Below are 18,596 nucleotides of genomic sequence, written 5' to 3' on the forward strand. Positions count from 1 at the left end.
TCAGAAAGTTTTGGATATCCCGGACAACCCAGACAATATAGTTGCTGACCTAGAGCCAGACATCCTGGAGAGTGAGGTCAAGTGGGCCTTAGAAAGCCTGGCTAACAACAAGGCCAGTGGAGGCGATGGCATTCCAGTTGAACTATTTAAAATCTTAAAGGATGATGCTGTTAAGGTGCTGCATTCAATATGCCAACAAGTTTAGAAAACTCAACAGTGGCCAGAGGACTGGAAAAGATCAGTCTACATCCCAATACCAAAGAAGGGCAGTGCCAAAGAATGCTCCAACTACCAGACAATTGCACTCATCTCACACGCCAGCAAGGTTATGCTCAAAATCATACAAGGTAGGCTTCAGCAGTATGTGGACCGAGAACTCCCAGAAGTACAAGCGGGATTCCGAAGGGGCAGAGGAACTCGAGACCAAATTGCCAACATGCACTGGATTATGGAGAAAGCCAGAGAGTTCCAGAAAAACATCTACTTCTGCTTCATTGACTATGCAAAAGCCTTTGACTGTGTGGACCACAGCAAACTATGGCAAGTCCTAAAAGAAATGGGCGTGCCTGACCACCTTATCCATCTCCTGAGAAACCTAGTATATGTGGGACAGGAAGCAACAGTTAGAACTGAATATGGAACAACGGATTGGTTCAAAATTGGGAAAGGAGTACAACAAGGCTGTATATTGTCACCCTGCTTATTTAACTTATATGCAGAATACATCATGCGGAAGGGTGGACTGGAGGAATCCCAAGCTGGAATTAAGATTGCAGGAAGAAATATCAACAACCTCCGATATGCAGATGATACCACTCTGATGGCGGAAAGTGAGGAGGAACTAAAGAACCTTGTAATGAGGGTGAAAGACGAGAGTGCAAAAAACGGTCTGAAACTCAACATCAAAAAAACTAAGATCATGGCCACTGGTCCCATCACCTCCTGGGAAATAGAAGGGGAAGATATGGAGGCAGTGACAGATTTTACTTTCTTGGTCTCCATGATCACTGCAGATGGAGACAGCAGCCCCAAAATTAAAAGACGCCTGCTTCTTGGGAGGAAAGCAATGACAAACCTTGACAGCATCTTAAAAAGCAGAGACATCACCTTGCCAACAAAAGTCTGAATAGTCAAAGCTATGGTTTTTCCTGTAGTGTTGTATGGAAGTGAGAGCTGGACCATAAAGAAAGCTGACCCCCGAAGAATTGATGCCTTTGAATTGTGGTGCTGGAGGAGACTCTTGAGAGTTCCCTGGACTGCAAAGAGAACAAACCTATCAATTCTAAAGGAAATCAACCCCGAGTGCTCATTGGAAGGACAGATCCTGAAGCTGAGGCTCCAGTACTTTGGCCATCTCATGAGAAGAGAAGACTCCTTGGAAAAGACTTTGATGTTGGGAAAGTGTGAAGGCAAGAGGAGAAGGGGACGACCGAGGATGAGATGGTTGGACAGTGTCATCGAAGCAACCAACATGAATTTGACACAACTCCGGGAGGCGGTGGAGGATAGGAGGGCCTGGCGTGCTCTGGTCCATGGGGTCACGAAGAGTCAGACACGACTAAACGACTGAACAAACAAACTGTGTGCAAAGTACATGTTTTACTTAGCCAAATGAGCCCCATTGAATGCTTTAGAGCAGCCATTCTCGGTGGGTGCCATATGCCTCCCTTAGGGGCCCTAGCACATTTGAAGGGGGCTACAGACTGGAAACTATTCTTCACACACGACCTTATAAGGTTCGTTATGTGACTTATGCAATCTTAATTTAGCCTATATTTCTTTTATATTGTGTTTACGGCCATGACCAAAAAAAAAAAATTGATTTCAGATCTTTGTCTTCTTACCATTATTCTCACAAAGCAAACTGGTTCCAGTTCCTTTATATGACTTTTCCCTACCCTATTGGCTTAATTTGAATTGTCAGAATTTGATACCTAGAAAGAAGTCCTGTTAGAACATGGCTTGTGATTGGAGTGTGTGCGATACCTCCCACTGAAATTTTGGATTGAGATACCTCACCATCCCAGTCCACAATTTGCCTCAGATCCTGCTACACCTCTGGAATAGAGCACACATTAGAATCCCAAAACAAGTGGGGAGACACTACGCATACTGTTCTGCACACACTTCTGTATGTCTAGTATTAGTGCATATATGGGGTAAGATGGGAAATAAACTGTTTAGAAACATGGTTGTTGTGGGTTTTTCTGGCTCTTTGGCTGTGTTCTGAAGGTTGTTCTTCCTGATGTTTCTCCAGTCTCTGTGGCCGGCATCTTCAGAGGACTGAAGTAGGAACAGACAGAGCACGGACAGAGAAGATGCCGGCCACAGAGACTGGTGAAACGTCAGGAAGAACAACCTTCAGAACATGGCCAAAGAGCCAGAAAAACCCACAACAACCATGAGCTCCCCGCCATGAAAGCCTTCAAGAATACATTGTTTAGCGGCTTGACGTCGCGACGAGACAGCAGCAGGAGGACAGAGCTCTGTCCCCTGAGCTGAATTCTGACCTGTTTTGGGACACCGTAGGGTGTCGAAACCACCCTGGAGGGGTGGTGAACTGGGGGAGAAAGCCTGTTGATCACGAGGGGCGGCGGCCACCCCGGTTCGATCCAGGAAACTCCCTAATCAGCCAATGGGCAGAAATAAACAGCTTCGGCTAGCTTCCAAGTCGCTGGCAGCCGTCTGAGAGAAGCAAGGAACAGCACCTGGCATCGCTGTTTTTCCATCGGGTGAGAATTCTTTTGCAACTAATTGCCTACGTACCCCTACATATGGAAAAAAAAAGAATTGCTATCTTATTTCAGTAACTTTCTAAAGTGGCAGAAAATCTGGTGAGAGGGATAGCTGAAGAAAGTAACTTTTTAAAACTATACTTTAAGAATATTTACAACCTGGCGTTATAAGCTTAAGAGACCTTCATGCAAATTAAGTGTGGACATTGTTTTGTCTATCTAAAGTGTTTGGAATGATTCCCAGAAGAGGTGGCCTTGGACATTCTGTTGTTGCTTCAGGCTGAAAAACTGTTTATCTCCTCGTGAGCTTCTCTTTGCATTTGGCTGGAATTAACCATAAAGTGGACTTTTCAAAAACTGTTCCTTGCGTCGAATTTGGTTCAACTCTACATAGCCAAAGCGGAACTCCTGAAATGACTCTGGAAATTTGGAATATCTGTTTATAAGCATCTAGGCAGCAGAAACAGAATGGCACAAGGACAATTTTGGAATGAAGTAAAATTTATGCTTCAACAAATATTAACGACCATGACATCTCATTATGAAGAGGCAAAATTATCCAATCAACATAAGGACTATAGTCCACAAGCAACTGAAAACAACAAGGAAGGAAATGGGAGTATCACAGATGATGCATGCCAAACCAAGCAGCAGCTTGAGAAAGTTAATCTAAGAGAAACATCAGTCTTGGACCAGAGGAGAGTACCAAGGGAAGACAAAGGGAAAAAAAAACAGCAAAATTAACCAAAAAAAGCCTGGAAGACTCATTGAAGATAGATCAAGTACAAAAAATGGACATAAATCAGATCTACAAAATGGTTTTAGAGGACATGAAATATGACAGCATGTTTAGAGATATAGCAGGGAATGAAAAAAGAGGAACCAGAGAGGCAATTACCTAGAAAGATGAAAAAAGGGAAAACAAGGAAGGGCCCCTTAGTATTGGAAACATGTTTATATTTATCATTTGGATCTGTAAAAGGGTATATTCTATATATTAAAAGGAGAACTAAATTGAAATAAGGGAGCCCGAATCAGGGTAAAGATGTAATATGGTGACTTTTTATTTTAGGCAGACTAAACTAGATATAAAGCTGGGTCATGGATCTGGAACCACTTTCAATACGAATGTTATTAGAAGATCTTGAGAACTTTATATAATATGAGAGTAATATTATGATAGTAGCTATACTATATACTAAAATCTGTATATGAATGGTTTGAAAGAAGGTCGGAATTTGGGGGGATAATCAAGAAGACACTGAGATGTAAAAAACAAATAATTGTAAGCAAGTATGTAACACGATGTCTGATAAGCACAATGTAGATAGATTGGAAAATTAATAAAAAAAGTTTTTAAAAAAAGAATACATTGTTTAGAAACAGTTGCACTTTCAAGATGATGATGGGATCACACTTGCTTTTCTGCATGCCTGTGCAGTGCTGCACTCCTCCACGGCTTAGAGGGAACATTGGGTGGGATTATAGATCAGTTTTTGCCATATAGACTGAAAGGTGGAATTCTAGAAGTAGAAAATATACTGTACCGTGCAATGGGGTATTCGAACATGAATACCCCTGCACAGGTGGACATAACAAGGGTCTGGCACCCTGAGGCCAGACCGTCCACTCACCTTCCGCTGTTGCCGTGAGCTCTGCGCTCCCTTCCTATCACTCCGGAGCTCGCAGTCTGCAATCCACTCTTCGACCCTGCAGTGAGGCTCGTCCTCCCGCCTCCTGCCAGGAGTGGCTTACGGACCTCAAGCTCTGGAGCGATAGGAAGGGAGCGCGGAGCTGGCAACAACAGTGGAAGGTGAGTGGACGGTCAGGCCCCAGTGGGCTAGACCCTCATTATGTCCACCAGTGGGGGAGTATTCATATACAAATACAAATACCCATATCTCTACCATACAATATACAAGCTTCATGATCAAATCAGTAACATTAGGTTGGCATTTTTCATGGTTAGTTCCCTTGGCGACAATTTAGCTATGCAAAACACAGTTTGGAAATAGTTGTTTGTCCTTATTTATAGGATTGTTTGTTTTTATTTCATAGGAATTTAGTCATAGTAAGATTATGAAGTATTTACTTGATATACATTTCTGTGTTTCTCTGAAGTTTAATGAACTTATATGTGTCTTTCTACTGTAGATTGGATCTCTGCATCATGGACTTGGCTGTGTAGGTATTTCTTTTCATATTCCCTTGTGTTCTACAAACAACACTATCAGGATAGGTTTAAGAAACCTTTCTAATGTTTAATATTTTATAGTGCTTTGATGCCCACACTTAACCATTCAGTAGGGTTTTTTTAAATATAGTTTATTTAAAAGCTTTATTATTTCCCTAATAAAATCATTCTGTGATGTAAAGAAGCAAAATTATAGTTTCTTGTGGGTTTCAGTTTCACACAGAGTTAGCATAAAGCAACAATGAGATGTGAAACTTGCTTATTTAAAAAGCATGGTGGAGCTGTAGCTATACTTGTAAACCTTGCTGGAGTTTATTGAGCAGGTTTTTAATACTGTTCCTCCCAACTTAATATAAAAGCCCTTGAAGGGGTGAAGAGAGCTTTCTACTTATATATTCTTTGGTCATGTTTGTAGTTCCGTCTTAAAACTAAATGTAGCATTAATGGGTTTACCACGTTTTATGTTTCAAAGACCCTTATAGGCTGTTATGCACAAAGGCAATCCTGGGATTTATAACCATATGGGATTAGAATCTGGGTTCAGTATTCTACGAAATTAGTTTGTGGCTTGATTTGGAGACAACAGCAAATACATAGGTTGCCCTTAAGTTTATATGCCCTCTTCTGCTCCGGTTCATTTGCCCATGTTCTTATTTCCTGTGCCTGTAAATGTGCCTTTCAGTTCTTCTTCTTTGTAATTTCAAGCTACTTCAGAAATGCATTTGGATTCTTTGCTTCCATTTTTTTTTTCGTGTTTGCATCTGCTGCTCCAGTTTAATCAGACCGTCAGTGTGAAAGCCTACAACAAGATTTTGTATTACAATTGTGGCACTGAAATATTGGCTTATTCTCATAGGGATGTCCACAGAGATACTGCATTTAGCAGATGCCATGTCCTTGAATGTTTTCTGTTTGACAGCCTTGACACACAAGAGTGTGTTTTAAGGAGGGTGCTGGATGTCTGTGAAGATCTTAATATAATCACACATAGTACATGTCAGGAAGTTGCTGTGTTTGACCGTAGTGGGAGCGTTGAAAGAAAGTACCCCTGGTTATGTGCTTCAGATATTCTCATCTAAAACTTGTTGGTATAGTTAATTAATTAGAACATAAATACTTCAGTTTCATGGTTCCTTGCTCAGTAATATAATTCTGCTACTTCAGGTACTGTGCTATGAACTTACCTTTAGGGGAAAAAACTTCTTGGAGCTAAATTGAATAAGAGAAGAAATGTCCTCTTTGCTGCTACCTAATGTTAAACATTAGCCCTACCCATGTAATACACCAGTTTACACCAGTTGCGCAGAAATCGCTAGTGCAGAGTAGAGGATAGAGGTAGTAGGTATAACAAGCCATTATTCTTTTATCATTTGAGAAAGTAGATATCAAGGCTTCATGTCTTAGACAACTTGGGCTGGATTCTCAAATTGCTCTCGTTTACATGTAGAGAAGGGGTAGTATGCCAGCAACTCAGCTCCCCATTTCCAGCGCTACAGCCTGACCCAACCCCAACCCACCAAGGCACATGGTGGGACAATGAGGGGGCAGCAAGAAGTGGGAGGGGGAAGCAAGGAACACAGAATTGTTGCAGTTCTCCCATGTACAGATTAGGATTAGGCATCCTTCAGTCTCGAGAGACTATGGTAACGTGCTCTGAATAGAGGTCTTGGACAGCTTCTACTGTGGCTGAGAAGGCCAATATGAGAGTGACAATCCCTTCCACACTGAAGACAAATACAGTCTGTCCCCTGTCCAGCTCCCTGATTTTGCTGATTTTGGGACTGCCTCTTTGACTCAGCCTGCTGGACAAGTGTCTCTTCAAAATGGCAGAGGCCATGATGTACCACCTGCCTCCAGGCTGAACACTCAGAGGTCAAGTTTTCCCATCTGTTGAGGTCCATCCCTAAGTCCTTCAGATCCAGCAGCAGATATCTTTGTATCGCAGCTGTGTTTTCTCCCTCTGGGGTGCTTTCCCTGCACTAATTCTCCATACAGGAGATCTTTCGGAATTCATCTGTCAGCCATTCTCACAACATGCCTGAACCAACGCAGACATCACTGTTACATACTAAAAATTCCAGCTTGTTCTAGGACTATTCTATTTGGAACTTTGTCCTGCCAGGTGATACCAAAAATATGTCAGAGACAATGCATATGGAACATGTTCAACTTCCTCTCCTGCCATGCACAAAGGGTCCAGGACTCACTGCAGTACAGGAGTGCACTCAGGACATAAGCTCTATTGACCTGGATCTTGGTATATGCCGTCAGCTTCTTATTAAGCCATACTCTGTTTGTGAGTCTAGAGAACATGGTAGCTGCTTTGCCAGTTCAGTTATCCAGCTCAACATCCAGGGAGAGAGTGTCAGAGATTGTTGAGCCAAGGTAAACAAAGTCATGAACTTGCGTTTTCTTCAGGCTGATTGTTAATCTAAAGCCTTGGCAGGTGTTGCTACAACGATTCATGAGTTGTTGGAGCTCCTCAGCAGAATGGGCAACAACAGCTGCATCATCGGCAAAGAGGAAGTCCCGCATGCATTTCAGCTGGACTTGGGTCTTCGCTCTCAGTATAGAGAGATTAAACAACTTTCCATCTGATCTAGTCTGGAGATAGACACCTTCTGTTGCAGTTCCAAAAGCATGCTTCAGCATGACAGCAAAAAAAAAAAAATCTCAAACAGAATCGGGTGACGACACAGTTCTGTTTCATTCCACTTCGGATGTCAAAGGGATCTGATGTTGAGCCATCAAAAACTACAGTGCCCTTTATTTCCTCATGAAAGTACCTGATGATGTTAAGGAGTTGAGGTGGACATCCAGTCTTGGGAAGTATTTTTAAAAGGCCGTCCCTCTTAACCAAATCAAAGGCCTTTGTAAGATCTATGAAGGCCACAAAGAGTGGCTATCGTTGTTCCCTACATTTATCCTGCAACTGTCTGAGGGAAAATGCCATGTCAGTGGTGGATCTATTAAGTACAGAACAGATTAGGGAAACTGATCTGCAGGATCTCAATACTGATTGAGATATTGATTATCAGATACTGAGAAAACTTCATTGTACTGTATTCTGCTTATACCATATGTCATATTCTGAAACCACTAAGTGTTTACTGTTCTAAGACACAGAATGTACATTGAATCCTTAATACAGAACACATTTTGAATCATGCCAGGCTATAGTAGTCATCACAAGGATCACATACAAGCCGTTCACAACAACAAAAACCTTCACAAAGTAATTAAAGAGATTAGCACTAGTCAGAAAGCATAACAGTAAAATGAGGAAAATTTCAAAATGATACGAAGAAAAGTGAATAAAAACATTGCATTAAAATGTTTTGATCTGCACCACTATGAATATTTTTCTACTTCACTGTTGTGAAAAAGACTTGACCCAAATAATACAGGGCACTTTTTAAAATTATTATTAACTTGAGTCAGCATTTTACTTTACCTTTTATCCCACAGGTTCTCTCTCTCCCACATCGGAGACTTGTTTGCTACTGCAGACTCTTTGAAGTTCCAGATCCAAATAAACCGCAGAAGCTTGGATTACACCAGCGAGAAATATTTTTATTTAATGATCTCCTTGTGGTATGTACTTGACAGGCATATTTTTATAGTACACTACAGTGATGGAGAGACTCCAGGCAGGGAGTTACCTTATCCAGCTGGGTATGCTATGTATGCAGAAAGTGGTTTCTCTGTGTATATACCTAGGTGGATGGTGAACTGCATATAAAACTATAGTTGTTGACAAAGTTCCTGATTTTGACACACAGCAAGCTAGGACTACAACCACAGATCCTGCTTTTTTAAATTCTGAGTATTTCCTTACGAGTTGTGTTCTTGGTAAAATATGTGAATTGTGTAGGCACTAAAACTTCCTACACATACACAGATACAATTACTAAGGTCATTACTTTTTTTCACAGAAGGACAATTTGAGACTTTCAGGAAAGTTAGGAAAAAAATTCTCATTTTGAGTGAGATGAAGATGGTGATCTTTCTTGTAGTAGAATGAACCTTGCTACCAGTTCAGGCTTAAGTTGGAATGAACAATGCTGCCATGTGCAGCAGCCACCTAATGGAATTCTTCCTTGATAATGGCCCAGTCTGATTGTTGCTGTGCATTTTGGGTGTTAAAAATGGAAGAAGAAAAGACGTCTGGACTTAAGAGTGGAATATTTCATGCTCGCTTATCTCTTATTATGCATTTATGGGGAGGAATTGTTTTTGAGATGTATATTCATCTGACATTAAAAGTATTTATTGTGTATAAATTGCATTGGCTAAACTTCTGTTAATTTATGCAGTTGCTTAAAGGCAGTCATGCAAGCGATGCAAGCATTTTTTTTTCCTAGCTGGCTGTTGCATGCCAGATCTTCTGACGGCAAACTCCACCATGCAGCTCACAACCAACTCCTCAAAATGCCAAAAATATTTCAATGAATGCCCTTATAACATGTGGAAACCTTCAATTTTATTTTGGCCACCGTTTGAAGCCTAAGCAATATTACAACCAGTTACAGGAAATACTTTGATTTTTTTTTTCCTTTTGATATTTCTAGGTTACCAAGATTTTTCAAAAGAAGAAGAATTCAGTCACGTACAGTTTTCGACAGTCTTTTTCCCTTTATGGAATGCAGGTCCTCCTTTTTGAGAATCAGTGTAAGTCTGTTTTTAGTTCTTCGTAAGATTTGGGAATAAATTGCTGCAAACCATTTCTTAATAATTCTGCTGCAAAGGAGCATCAGGTGAATGGTTGAGCCTCGGTTATTTGGTTTGTTTTGAAAGTGATGACCTAGCTTATCATGAGCCTTAGGTGGTGGTTCATATCAATAGAAAATGTGATAAATACGAGGTCTCAACCTCCAGCTGCTCACAGCCCACAGTGTAAAAGTGTTGTTTGATTTGCTCTGTTCTGAAACTGAACCTTTGAAGTTATAGCCTATAATGATGTCTCCATAAGGTAAGTGACAATACAGTTAAAAAAAATCACTGAGAAGGAAGACAACTAAACCAAATTACATTTTACAGTTTTAAGCACTGTATATCTTAGCATAATGATCTCTTTGAAAGAATTCAGTGTATGTCACATACAAGCCATCTGGAGGAAAAGGAATTTGATTTAACACAGTCTGTGACACTCATATTCAAATAGATTTCTACCTCATCTACAGTTTTCATAAATAAATGCAGGACCATTACTGTGAAATTGGCAAGCCACAAGGGTCCAAGCACGGCATATCTGCCTCTTGCAGCTGCCATGTTCTTCTTGAGTAATAAAATTCATCCTATATATTCTGAGAACTGTGCAAGGATAGCAAATTAAAGTAAAGGTGGCAAAATGCATTCAGTTTAGAAATTGGCGTGGTGATAAAAATGATTGACAATAGAGAACAGATGAAAAGAGTAAACTATGTTAGGACCAGGAAAGGAAATAAGATATTTATCTCTATCACATTTGTAGCTCCTGAACGTTAAAAAAAAAATACTTTTATATATTCTGGAACAACCTCTATTAAAAATATGAAGTTTGGCAGTTTCCTTTCATGAGGGATGAAGTAGCAACAAGAAGGCATTCATTATGCTAAATCCGAAGTGTTCTAAATTATGTGAACTTTTTTTTACTGGGTCCACCCCTCTGATCGCCACTTAGCTGCTCTACCCTTCTTTGTTCTGAGATGGGGAAACTAGTCTGGTCGTGGTTCCAGGGAGTTTAATTCAAAAAGGTACGCTGACACCATCCCATTTACCATTTACCAAAAATCCAGTAGCAAGTGAGGCAAGACACTGCATTTGGTACCCAGACTTCCTCTGTGCCCCAAATCCAACCCACAACTGGAAAGGATTTTATGTATTTTATTAAAAGAGAAAAAAGATAGAAGAAAGCAGAAATGGTAAAAGTTAAAATTCCACTCACTCAAAATGGATTTCTCGGTATCATGAAACAAGAATACAGTGTAGAGACAATTTCAAAGGAGATTCATGCTGGAAAATAAACAATTCTCACGTAGCTTATTCCATACTTACACCTAAGCAGAGTAGGCATCTGCTGCACAGCTAGTCAACTCAAGAGTAAGATAAGTTGTGGAGAGACAGTTTCCTCCCTTGAGAGGAGGTCAAGACTCCAAGATTAGCATAGTAAGATCCCTCTTTATACAAGTTAATGAGCCATTTTTTTAATAGGATGCCACTAACAACTTAATTAATTTCCATCCTTTATAATCTCCTTTCACCTTTTATCTGGACAATCGTTTCCTCAATAGGAACTTCATAAGTGATCTGTAGAAAACAATGTTTACTTTATATTCACGAAGGCTTTCACGGACGGGATCTAATGGTTTTTCTGGTTTTTTTGGGCTCTTTGGCCGTGTTCTGAAGGTTGTTCTTCCTGACATTTCGCCCGTCTCTGTGGCCGGCATCTTCAGAGGATGCCGGCCACAGAGACTGAAGAAACATCAGGAAGAATAACCTTCAGAACACGGCCAAAGAGCCTGAAAAACCCAGAACAACCAATGTTTACTTTGCTGGTTGACACCATCCCTGAAGGTTGGAGCCCTATAGACTAGCATGGTACAAAGTGTGAAGGTCTGCTGTTCAAAAGAAAAATCTGCCTTGCACATTTAACCAGTAAGCACAAAGGTGCTTTTGTGTATGTAGGCCTCTCTGGTCCCCTGCCATGTTATTTGAATATTCTTAGGTTTAAATGTCTGTGCTAAATACTGCAGAGCTGCCAAGCTGACTTCTTTTTGTCTGTCCAGCTATTATGACCACCCAATGGCCCTGTGCCGTTTCTACTTTATAGAGATGAATGTTCCCATCTACACAGGAAGCAGGATTAGCCAGATTTTGCATCTGATGCATCTTCATTAACACAGCTCCACGAACAGAAGCTATCTGAATTCCATATTTTTCATAATAAAGCATGCTGCTTCTATACTGCCCCATAGTGCTTAAAGCACTCTCTGGGCAATTTATAATTTAATTATCCAGGCTATACATTGCCCCCAACCCCAGCAAGCTGAAACTCAATTTACTAACCTCAGAGGGATGGAAGTCTGCATGAACCTTAAGCTGTCTACCTGTGATTGAACCTGAGTCATAAGCAGAGTTTTGGCTGCAGTACTGCTGTTTAAGCACTGTGCTGTGAGGCTTATTTTTATAACATGGGAGAATCTGGGAAAGGCATGAACTGTACTTACTCAGCTGATGTGGTCTAAGTGGTCGTTATAAAAAGATCTGTTGTTTGATTGATAACCAGAAATGTTAGTAATTGCTTATGTTGAACAATACATTTTTTTTGCTTGAAAGCAGAGTACAAACATTGGATGTCCTTGAACCTTAAAAAAAAAAAAAAACACAACTGGATTGATTCTGGTGATCTAACAATAAGATCACAAGGTGTAAAAATGCTTTGTTATGAAATTTAGTTTTGTTCAGAAGATTTTTTTGTTTTTATTGTTCTAACTGCATTATGATCTGTACACTGCCTTGAAATTCTAAAAAGATGAAAGGTGGTATGAAAGGGTTTTAAAATTAATTTAAAGGATAATATTTTATGATTCATGGAATTCCTCATTTTCAGGATGTATTTGGTAGTTCAGAAAACTCTTGTCTTTTTGAAGCCCCTGTTTATGAGCAGATTGATTTGATTTAAATCAAACTAAAATCACCAAAATCCCACCCCCATTCAATGGGCTACTATAGTTGTGACTTACTACGTAAACTAACAGATTTAGAGTCACTCACGGATATAGAGTCACTGAGACTTGATGTCAACATTTGTGTAGGTTCTATTTATTCAGTGGGTCTATTTTAGCTGGGACTCACATTTGGATTTAGCATGGACTGTCTATCATCTTCTACTTAAATGTCAGAAGACCTGCAGATTGTTTCAGATTTACTGCACTAGATATTAAGGTCCTAGCTCTCTAGAATCATATGCAATCTAAAAGCCCTTTGCTTATTCACTTTAACTGGGTTTTAATTGACTACCTTGACAATAATCATAATCATTCTCATTATAAAACAGCATTTTATATACAGATATCAATCCTGCTTTAATATGTGACTCACAGGATAGTTGCCATTAAAGATATCCATACCGTTGGAGTCAAGATATAACATCTAATCCACTTTAACAAATATATATTTTGCAATTAAATAGAGTGGAACAGGAGTCATTAGGTGGATGTTCCTTTCAATAACTGCTGATTTTCTATTTTCATTATGAGAATGCCAGTTGTGCCTTTGTATTAGTATATCTTGGTGCAGTTTAAATATTTTGCACCAGCCAGAAACTATTAGTTTGCAAAAAGCTTCCTCAATTACCATTCAAAACAACAACAAAACTTCTTTCATTCCCTCTGCCAGAAACATGTGCCTCTTGATTCCTCTATGGGAATTACTTTAATTAGTAGAACTACACCAGAAGATCCTGCCAATAGTATTAATTTTTATTTAGTACTGAGCCAATTCAAAATGACTGGAATTGAGGGTGAAAAAAGTTCACAATTCCCAGCCATCAACAAACTTTAGATGGCAACGCCATTTACAAAACCAGCTGGCTCATGCAGGTTCTTGGGTGTGTGGCATCACAAGACTTTGACAGGACTGTCAAAGAGAACCAACTGGAATTTATCCTCAATCTTTTTGTGGGTAGGGTGCAAGAGAAGTCGAGAACTGTCCTCTTCTGGTGATGGGTGTGAAGATAAGTGAGTAGAAAACAGAGTGCAAATTTGGCATGGGAATCAGAACTGGACAGAGGGTTACTTGGCAAGTTTTGGGACTTCCAGGGAAGGAATTCCTTACAGATAACAGCAGCAGGGGTTGAGCATGTGCACCAGGCAGATGGGGTTACAGGCCCTAAGGTGCCTCCAAGTGGCTGTCTAGACCAGTGGTTCTTAACGTGGGCAATAATGCCCCCCAGGGGGCGATTTCATTTTTCAGGGGGGCAGTAGAATGAAAAGGCGTGATGTGGGGGCGAAAGAACAGAAGAACGGTAGGGGGGCGCTGGAGCGAGCCAAACCTGTGAAGGCGACTGCAGCCGCAGTGCTGGCAGTAGATCCAGTGCTGCTGCTGCCGCCAGATGATCCAGCTCTTTTTACCTGCCACGTCTCCTTTAGGGGAGCACTGAGTGTGGACTGGGTGAAAGGAAAGGGTCTCTTGGGTCCTCATCCTTGCCCCGTGAAGCGCTGCCTCACACCCGGGTGGGGAGGGAGACTAGGTAGGTAAGTAGGTAGGCAGGTAGGTAGGTAGGTAAGATATCATCACCTCAGGGAGGGGGGCAATGATAACTTCCTCAATGGCTCAAGGGGGCGTTTCTTTCAAAATGGTTAAGAACCACTGGTCTAGACTCTAGGACATTACTCAGAATTCAATATATAGATTCTTCTGCTCTTTCCCTTCAAGGGTAGGATCTCTGTGTCATAAATATTTATGCAGTAAATTGTGGCCATCTCTTTAACTTGCACCTTGCATGTTACTCATCCTACTCAATGTAACTGTCAATTTGAAAATGATAATACTCCTTTATGTGGCTCACAGCTGCCTTTTCCATTCATTCCCTCCACCAGGAATTCCCTGCATTATACAGTGATGTACTGTTGCTAATATGAATGTTATATGTATTGTCCCACCCAATTAATGGTAGAGCTACTATTCAGGGTGACAGACAAATCAGAATAATACAAACAGCGCCAGGAACACCCACAAAAATAGATAAACATGAGACGTAATACCAAAATATAAAATACCTAGGAAAAAATAGACCTTAAAATATTAAATACAGTAAAGGCTGCAAAAACAGGACAGGTATATAAACAAGTGCTGGAAAAGCCCCATTGGTAAGCAAGATTACTTCGGGATAAGGCCCGGTTTCCAGTGGCAGATATTTGGTCCTCTCTTGGGGTCGCTACGCGCAACATCCCAGTGAATGAGGTATGGGGTTGGACAGGTAGACATTTTGAGGTAACAGTGCTCAGACATTTAGTAAGGCCTTAAACTGTTAAAAGAGTTTAAATGTTAACATAAGCACTTTGAACTTGGCCTGGAAGCATATAAGCCAGTGATGGCGAACCTATGGCACACGTGCCACAGCTGGCACGCAAAGCTCTCTCTGTGGGCACGCGAGCCATAAGTCGCCAAATCACTACTCCCCCCTCTCCTCCCCGCAGCCAAACCTGAGCAGGCGGCTGCGACCACGGTGCAGGGCAGCTGGTGCTACCGGCAGATCTGGAGTGGTGTCTCGAGGCACCTCCATGCCTGGGATTCTCCCTTCCGCCGCCACGTCCGGTTGCGCCGCCCCCTGTTTTTTCCCCCCAGTTTGGGCACGCGAGCCCGAAAAGGTTCACCACCACTGGGCTTGGCAGTCAGTGCAGATGCTCCAAGATAGGTGACATCTGAAGAAATGTTCCATGTGATGTTTCATTTGTGATACTGGAGAGAAAGCATCAATATGAAAATAGAAACTTTTGATTTACTAAGATGCATCTTTTTCACAGCTGGAGATATAAGTAGGGGAAAGAAAACACTGAGGTGAAATTAATACAGATGTTTCACATTTATTATCTCCTAGATTATCCCAATGGTATACGGCTCACATCAGCAGTTCCAGGAGCAGATATAAAAGTTCTTATAAATTTCAATGCACCAAATCCCCAGGACAGAAAGAAATTTACTGATGACCTGAGGGAGTCTATCGCAGAGGTGCAAGAAATGGAAAAGCACAGAATAGAATGTAAGTACAAAGATACGTATAGTAGAGTGTTTAAATTTGTGTTGGTAAATGGAATTCAAACTACATATAATTTCTTTATCACATTAAAATCAGTTCAAGAGCATGATTTAATTCAGGATAAAAACTGCATTTCTGGGTAGCATAGTATTTTATTAGGTGGCAATGTATTGCATTCTTCTTCAAAAGGTTATGTTGGTCTGACAGCATGCATTTCAGTCTGTGCATCTGAGAGCACTTTTATAATCCCAGAAAGTACTGGCTTTGAGGTGCCAAAGAGTACTATGTGGGAATCCCTGTTGCTAGGAGGGGAAGAGAAGGAAAGAAGGAAGACTCTCTAATAGTAAACAGAATGGGGATAGCTCTACTGTCATGGAGCATTTTGCACAAGGGACCACTTGCACTGTGTAGCCAAAATCCTGTTGCTTAGTGTAAGCCGAACTGGAACTTTTGATCTGTTCCTCCCTGGTGAACATAGAGTCCCCACTGTGATTCTGAGGGAGTACACATGTATGCACCAAGCCAGCACACGTACGTAACGCCAAGAAATGCATGAGGGACAGTTCGTTTGACAGGGAAGAATGGACCCAAAGTTATGAGTTCGCTTACACCAAGCGACAGGATCTTGGTCAATATGTGACACATGTGCTGGGCTGCAGCACTTTTTGCAAATATGGCATTCATTCAGAACAGTCCATGTATCAATTTTTAAAAGCATTCCCTTTAGTGTCATTAAAACTATTCACAAGCAAACTGAAGAAATTCCATACATTTCATAAAGACCCAATAGGTAGCTTAGAATCTTATAGAAGACAAACAACATTGACTCATCATATAATTTGCTTTTGACCATTCCTTTTTTTCCCAGCTGAACTAGAGAAACAGAAAGGTGTAGTACGCCCAAGCATGTCTCAGTGCTCTAGTCTGAAGAAAGAGTCTGGCAATGGGACACTGAACCGAGCCTGCCTTGATGACAGTTATGCCACTGGAGAGGGGCTTAAAAGGAGTGCCCTTAGCAGCTCTCTTAGAGACCTTTCTGAAGCAGGTACACTTCACCTTTTTACTATTTGATGAAAATATGCATTGGAGCTTCATATACGAAGCACATATACTTGTCAGAAGAATGCATTAATGAATATGAAGTTTTAAAAAGTTCTAAGGAAGTTAAATGTGTGGATTTCATATTGTTAGTAGTTCGTTTTTATATCTGTTTGTTTTCCTCTGCTATAGTCAAACATTCCATTTGAAAATATTAAACTGTTATAGCTTTCTATATATACTTTTAAAGGAGAAAGAAGACAGAGGAAAAGTGTAAGTTTATGCTAAAGTAATGATTAAGCAATACTAAGTATAATTCTAGGAGTAATCTGTTTAGTTCTGCTTCCTTTTTTCATTATCTCTCCCTGCCCCCCATGTCATTAGGAAAAAGAACCTCACCAAAATCATTGTGTATTGGCTGCTTCTTGTGCATTTTGTGCTTTTGTGTATCTGTGTAGTATATTGATGAATGAAATTGAGTGAAGCCCTGCTAAATTCTACCTAGAGAAACATAAATCAGACATCTCTGTGTGACTGATGCTATTTTTGTAATGCTCACAATTCTAGTATCTAGATGTGCTGAAACTGTGGCGTGTATATATATACATATATATACTACACTACTATTGCCATAATAATGGGGAAACCATTTTGGCAAAGTAGTAATCTCACCACTGCTTTTGGGCCCAAAATTTGAGCTGATCTGGATGGTGATAGAATTTTCCATGTACAGTATTGAAAAATACCTGGATTTAGAATGTATGCATTTTAATAGTCAAGCATTACATTCCATCTACCTACGTATGCGGAACTTAGATCAGTTGTTTTTACTGCTATGATTGGAAATCAATGCCTCGGTGTATTTTGAATGTTAACCAAGTACATTTCAGCCATGTGTGCAGAATTTTAAATAGATTGTTGGTTGCAGCTATTGCTAGTAGGACTGTTCTGCCTGTTAGCACCGTGCTAAATTGTAATGTAACATTACCAAATACTGTAAATCCTGTTTACCTTTTGCCCTATTTATTATTTTACATCTGCAGAAAATGAAGTATAGATCATTAAATTATTATATGTTCATTTTAATAGCAATAATTAGGAATGTCATGTAGCAGGAAAGAAGAGGCTGTCAATATGCTACAATCCGTAGTCAGTTATAAATCTAAATATGCAGCATGTGTAATCACATGTGCATGTCAGGGCAGCAGAATATACTGTATTTTTTGCACCATAAGACTCACTTTTTTCCCACAGAACAGGGGTGTGGAAAGTCTGTGCGTCTTATGGAGCGAAGAAAACAGATTATATTTTCCTGTTTTCTTCTCCTAAAAAATTGGTGCATCTTATGGAAAGGTGCGTCTTATGGAGCGAAAAATACGGTACATATGCCAATATATGCACTTCTATTTTTAACAAATGGTTTTATATTTTGTTTAGCCACAGTTTTTTATTTACCTGTTCTGCCTTAAAAGACTGCAGTCATTTCAGTGAACCCCTTGAATTGTTTAGTCTGTTGCCTGGAACACCACCTTTGTAGCAATGCATTGAATTAACTCATTTTAGGATTTTACTGAAAACTTACAATTGGCTTTCGATAAGGCCTTAGTCATTATTATTTAGTTTCATGTAAGAATGGTTTCATTTTTTCACTTTCATTTTTCATTGAGGAGGGCAGCATTCATTTTTAGCAAGAGTTTCCCATTCCACTAATGCACTTTCCCCCTATTATAATTAACACTTGTCATCCTGCTAGAAGTGTGCGTTTTCTTACTTTGGACATTATCATGTAGATAGATTCATATGGAATATTTTCTACAATAAATTAAGTGAATTCTTCATGATCATGAAACATTTTGTATGCCAACAACACATGCCGTCTGTTGGCATA

At 40.2% G+C, this 18,596-nt stretch overlaps 1 protein-coding gene across 34 annotated transcripts in view; it reads left to right on the top strand.

Annotated features, from left to right (window-relative positions):
• The window catches only part of IQSEC1 (IQ motif and Sec7 domain ArfGEF 1), a 465,124-nt gene that overhangs the window by 433,837 nt on the left and 12,691 nt on the right, over positions 1-18,596 (top strand). For all 34 annotated transcript variants that reach the window (XM_072989683.2, XM_078385370.1, XM_072989694.2 and 31 more), the window contains 5 exons: positions 4,890-4,919; positions 8,398-8,523; positions 9,501-9,600; positions 15,512-15,673; positions 16,539-16,715. In XM_072989683.2, coding sequence (XP_072845784.2) covers positions 4,890-4,919; positions 8,398-8,523; positions 9,501-9,600; positions 15,512-15,673; positions 16,539-16,715 — 595 coding nt within the window. The remainder of the gene's footprint in view (positions 1-4,889; positions 4,920-8,397; positions 8,524-9,500; positions 9,601-15,511; positions 15,674-16,538; positions 16,716-18,596) is intronic.

The sequence above is a fragment of the Pogona vitticeps genome, chromosome 2 (assembly GCF_051106095.1).
Source record: "Pogona vitticeps strain Pit_001003342236 chromosome 2, PviZW2.1, whole genome shotgun sequence".
Lineage (NCBI taxonomy): Eukaryota > Metazoa > Chordata > Lepidosauria > Squamata > Agamidae > Pogona > Pogona vitticeps.